Source organism: Aegilops tauschii, chromosome 5 (genome assembly GCF_002575655.3).
Source record: "Aegilops tauschii subsp. strangulata cultivar AL8/78 chromosome 5, Aet v6.0, whole genome shotgun sequence".
Classification (NCBI taxonomy): domain Eukaryota; kingdom Viridiplantae; phylum Streptophyta; class Magnoliopsida; order Poales; family Poaceae; genus Aegilops; species Aegilops tauschii.
In genome coordinates, this window is record NC_053039.3 from 542,054,931 (window position 1) to 542,060,796 (window position 5,866).

The following is a 5,866-nucleotide window of genomic DNA, read 5'->3' on the forward strand; positions in this document are numbered from 1 at the left end:
CACACAGGATCATGGTGATGCATAGCAACGAGAGGGGAGAGTGTGTCCACGTACCCTCGTAGATCGAAAGCGGAAGCGTTAGCACAATGCGGTTGATGTAGTTGTACGTCTTCACGATCCGACCGATCCAAGTACCAAACGTACGGCACCTCCGAGTTTAGCACACGTTCAGCTCGATGACGTCCCGCGAACTCCGATCCAGCAAAGCTTCACAAGAGAGTTCCATCAGCACGACGGCGTGATGCCGGTGATGATGTTGCTACCGACGCAGGGCTTCGCCTAAGCACCGCTACGATATGACCGAGGTGGAGTATGGTGGAGGGGGCACCACACACGGCTGGAATAGATCAACAGATCAACTTTTGTGTCTAGAGGTGCCCCCCCCCCCCGCCCCCATATATAAAGGAGCAAGGGGGGAGGCGGTCGGCCAGGAGGAGGGCACGCCAAGTGGGGAGTCCTACTCCCACCGGGAGTAGGACTCCTCCTTTTCCTTGTTGGAGTAGGAGAGGGAAGGTAGGGAGAGAGGAGGAGAAGGAAAAAGGGGGGCGCCGCCCCCCCCCCCCCCCCGTCCTTGTCCAATTCGGACTAGAGGGGGAGGGGGGCGCGGCTGCCCTGGCCGCCCCTCCTCTTCTCCCACTAAGGCCCATGAGGCCCAATTAACTCCCCGAGGGGTTCTGGTAACCCCCAGTACTCTGGTTTTCTCCGAAACTACTCGGAACACTTTCGGTGTCCAAATATAGTCGTCCAATATATCGATCTTTATGTCTCCACCATTTCGAGACTCCTCGTCATGTCTGTGATCATATCCGGGACTCCAAACTACCTTCGGTACATCAAAACACAAAAACTCATAATACCGATCGTCACCAAACTTTAAGCATGCGGACCCCACGGGTTCGAGAACTATGTAGACATGACCGAGACACGTCTCCGGTCAATAACCAATAGCGGAACCTGGATGCTCATATTGGCTCCTACATATTCTACGAAGATCTTTATCGGTCAACCCGCATAACAACATACTTTGTTCCCTTTGTCATCGGTATGTTACTTGCCCGAGATTCGATCATCGGTATCTCAATACCAAGTTCAATCTCGTTACGGGCAAGTCTCTTTACTCGTTCCATAATGCATCATCCCGCAACTAACTCATTAGTCACATTGCTTGCAAGGCTTATAGTGATGTGCATTACCGAGAGGGCCCAGAGATACCTCTTCGACAATCGGAGTGACAAATCCTAATCTCGAAATATGCCAACTCAACAAGTACCTTCGGAGACACCTGTAGAGCACCTTTATAATCACCCAGTTACGTTGTGACGTTTGGTAGCACACAAAGTGTTCCTCCGGTAAACGGGAGTTGCATAATCTCATAGTCGTAGGAACATGTATAAGTCATGAAGAAAGCAATAGCAACATACTAAACGATCAAGTGCTTAGCTAACGGAATGGGTCAAGTCAATCACATCATTCTCCTAATGATGTGATCCCGTTAACCAAATGACAACTCATGTCTATGGCTAGGAAACTCAACCATCTTCGATTAACGAGCTAGTCAAGTAGAGGCATACTAGTGACACTATGTTTGTCTATGTATTCACACATGTATTATGTTTCCGGTTAATACAATTCTAGCATGAATAATAAACATTTATCATGATATGAGGAAATAAATAATAACTTTATTATTGCCTCTAGGGCATATTTCCTTCAGCGACAAAGGTCCAGAATTGAATGGCTGGCTGCTGGGGACAAAAACACAAATTTTTTCATCTTAGAGCGAGTATTCGGAGGAAGAAGAATATGGTGAAGGCTTTGGCGAACTCCCTTGGCGCCTCATCGATGATCTGGGCGATCTCGAGGAGATGGTAAACGACATCTATCAGAACCTCTACACCTTAGAAGGAGTGACTGGAGTTGACGATGTATTGGTGCACGTGCCACAGAAAGTAACATCGGGGATGAATGACATTTTATGTGCACCATACACAAGTGAAGAGGTAAAAGATGCTCTCTTCCAGATGTTCCCAACAAAGGCCTCGGGCGCGGATGGCTTCCCAGCACATTTTTACCAACGTCACTGGTCTCTATGTGGGGAAGAGATAACTAGAGTTGTCCTCAGAATTGTCAGGGGAGAGGAGAGTGCAGAGAGCATAAATGACACGGTCTTGGTTTTAATACCAAAGGTAATGAATCCAACTCAACTCTCTTAGTTTAGACCTATATGCTTATGCAATGTGATGTACAAGATTGCCTCGAAGGTTGTTGCGAATAGGATTAAACAGATCCTACAAGATATTATTTCTGAAGAGTAGTCAACATTTGTTCCTAGGAGGATCATAACTGACAATATTATTTGTGCCTATGAGTGTCTGCACTTTATGAAGAGGTCCAAGGCAAAAACAAATAGATCTTGTGCTCTAAAACTTGATATGATGAAGGCATACGACCGTGTGGAGTGGTCGTATCTGAAGGCTATAATGATAAAATTTGGCTTTGCTCCTGCCTGGGTTGACATTGTGATGAATATGATTTCTTCCGTATCCTTCTCAGTTCTTTTTAATGGAGAGAAATTAGATCAGTTCAAACCTTCAAGAGGTATTCGACAGGGAGATCCTATTTCCCCTTACTTGTTCTTGATTGCAGCGGAGGGCCTTTTGTGCCTTTTAAGATCCAATTCTCAGTCATCGGTACTTGGCGTAATCAAGGTGGCACCTACAGCTCCAGCTGTTAACCATCTTTTGTTTGCAGATGACAGCATGCGGTTTTTCAAGGCGAGTGTTGAGGCTGCAGATATTTATTGTGGAGCTTCTGGACAGAGGGTAAGCAATGAGAAGTCTTCTATCTTTTTTAGTAGAGGTTTCCCTCAGGCGGTTCAGGACAGTGTGAAACATGCTGTGAATGTACACAAAGAGTCTTTGAGCGATAAATACCTGGGAATGCCTACTGACATGGGACACTCAAAGAATGGAATGTTCAGATACTTGCGAGATCATGTGTGGGAAAAGATTAAAGGGTGGATGGAGAAGTTACTTTCAACTGCAGGAAGGGAAGTACTTATCAAATTTGTTGCCCAAGCAATCCCAGTCTACTCGATGGCCTGTTTTAGACTGCCCAAAGGTCTATGCGAGAGTGTCACGTCCATCATTAGGCAATTTTGGTGGGGCAGCAAACAGGGACGTCGGAAACCAGCATGGGTTTCATGGGAGATAATGACCAGACCAAAGCATATGGGAGGTTTGGGTTTTCGAGACCTCGAGATCTTTAACCTTGCACTCCTGGCCAGACAAGCATGGAGACTTTTGAACAACCCTGATACGCTTAGCTATGTGATCTTGAAAGCAGCATATTTCCTGGACTGTGGTATCTTACAAGCAGAGTTGGGCTCACACCCATCTCAAATATGGCGTGCTATCTTGGACGGGAGGGACATATTGAAACAAGGTGTGATCAGGAGGATAGGGACTGGAGAAGACACACTCATATGGGAACATAACTGGATCCCGAGACAGGATATACTTCGGCCTATAACTTCTCTAGTAGCTGATCCCCCCCACATGGGTGCATGAGCTGATTGAGCAAGCCACCTCTTCTTGGAAGGAGGAACTATTCAGACAAGTTTTTATACCAATTGACGCAGAAGCAATTATCAAAATACCTTTGTGTACAAGAAGAGTTGATGATTTCTGGGCATGGAGCAAGGAGGATAGGGGAAACTTCACTGTGCGATAAGCCTACATGATGATTCAAAATACCAAGCTAACACGGGAAAATTGGTTGTATCAAACGGAGGGGTCGTCTAGTACTGTCAAGAGCCCTGGCTGGTCTTCTCTATGGCGCACCCAGGTGCCGAGTAAAAATCGAGTCTTCCTCTGGCGTCTAGCGAGGGAATCAATTCCTACAAATGATCTCCTCCATCATCGCAACATGGCTGACTCGCCGGCGTGCCGGCTGTGTGGCGCGGCCGACTCGTGGCGACACGTACTTCTTGAGTGCACCATGGCGAGGAGCATTTGGGCTTTAGCACCTGAGTCGCTGGTTGAACATATGAGCATCAACGAGAACCCAAACACTAGGAGATGGCTGTTTAATATGCAAAGCTTGCTAAACCACACTGAGTTTACTCGGCTGGGTGTCACTCTTTGGGCGATCTGGAGTTCAAGAAGGAAAGTGATATATGAGGATATCTACCAGACTCCGTTTGCGACCAATGCATTCGTGAACTCATTCATCAACGGGCTGCAGTTGTTGACGAAGCCACGAGGCGAGCAAGTGGTTGTCCAGGCAAGGCCGAACCGATGGATAGCTCCACCTGAGAACCTGGTCAAAATAAACGTGGACGCTGCACTTCTGAGAAACAGGTCCGTTGGCACTGTTGCAGCAGTCTGCAGGGGCCGCGATGAAGTGTTTATGGGTGCTTCCACTGTCACCTTCATCGGAACTAATGAACCCACAGCACTAGAGGCTCTTGCAATGCGGGAGGCACTTGCACTCGCAGACGATCTATATGAGCGCAGGATCCTTGTAGCTTCTGATTGCAAGGTCGTCATTGATAATATCAAGGTTAACAATGCGGCTAGCTATAGAGCTATAATCCGAGAGATAATAGACCGCTCTAGTTCTTTCTTAGTTTGCTCTTTTAGCCATGAGTTCAGGAGCTTGAATACCAAGGCTCATAATTTAGCGAAACGTGCTCTTCCACTTGGGGTTGGCCGCGTGTGTGGTTAGGCAATCCGGGTGACCTTTCTTTCGTCCCTGTAAACATTGTGACGAGTTAAATAAAAGCTTCGCGAGATTGTCTCAAAAAAAAGCAATCGATTGTATTTTGGCTCCCCAGAGCCGGCGGGGATATTTTGATACATTAGTACCGCCTCGGATATCTTTTACGTAATAATATGGACGAAGTGGATCGACGACAGACAAAAAACGGACGAAATTACAGTGATAAAAAGCGATATCCTCTTTATTATTAGGTAAAGAAAAAGATTTCCCAGTTGTGGATGGTCGCCTACTTGGCCAGATGGAGAAGAGTCGGGGCATCTGGAAGAGCTCATCTTGATGACTACACTTTTTTGTGTTGTTTCTTCTATATTTTGGCGATGGATCTTGAAGACTAAACTTGGACAATTTCGCCATTATGTACTGTATTGGTCTCTCCATGTGCTATGACTCGACCAGCTCGTGTGGAAGACTGGGAGTATATGTTTTGTCGTTTTTGCTCTGCGTGGCTAGCTTATACTGTACTAGTTTCTCCGTGTGCTATGACTCGACCAGCTCGTGTGGAAGACTAATTAAAATGGGTGTATATGGTTTGTCATTTTTCGCTCTGTGGGTCAAAGTTAGAACAAAACACAAAGAGGACCTATAAATCAGGACGGATAGAGTAGTACTCCCTCCGTTCCTAAATACTCCCTCCGTAAACTAATATAAGAGCGTTTAGATCACTATTTTAGTAATCTAAACGCTCTTATATTAGTTTACAGAGGGAGTATTTGTCTTTCTAGAGGTTTCAAATGGTGACTACATACGGAGCAAAATGAATGAATCTATACTCTAAAATATGTCTATATACATCCGTATGTGGTGATCATTTGAAATCTCTAGAAAGACAAATATTTAGGAACGGAGGGAGTACTACTTTATTATTAGTACGAAAAGCTTCAGATGATAAACTAAGCTGGTTCACAACAGAGTTTTGATTTTCGGTTTCCATTTCTTTTCGGCCCAGGCCGAGATGGCTTCGATCATTTCAAAAAATTCAGTCATTTATAAATCTGGAAGACAACTTGACATGTCTAAATATTAATAGAAATAAAAGAAAATAATTGTTGATGTGGCAGATTGCTTTGGTGGATAGGCTGCCTGT

General features: G+C 45.6%; 1 protein-coding gene across 1 annotated transcript; it reads left to right on the top strand.

Moving 5' to 3' along the window:
* The first annotated feature begins 3,927 nt into the window (after positions 1-3,927).
* LOC141023132 (uncharacterized) lies at positions 3,928-4,728 on the top strand. Its single transcript, XM_073499460.1, has one exon. The coding sequence runs from the start codon at positions 3,928-3,930 to the stop codon at positions 4,726-4,728; it is 801 nt and encodes a 266-aa protein (XP_073355561.1).
* The last annotated feature ends 1,138 nt before the right edge of the window (positions 4,729-5,866 follow it).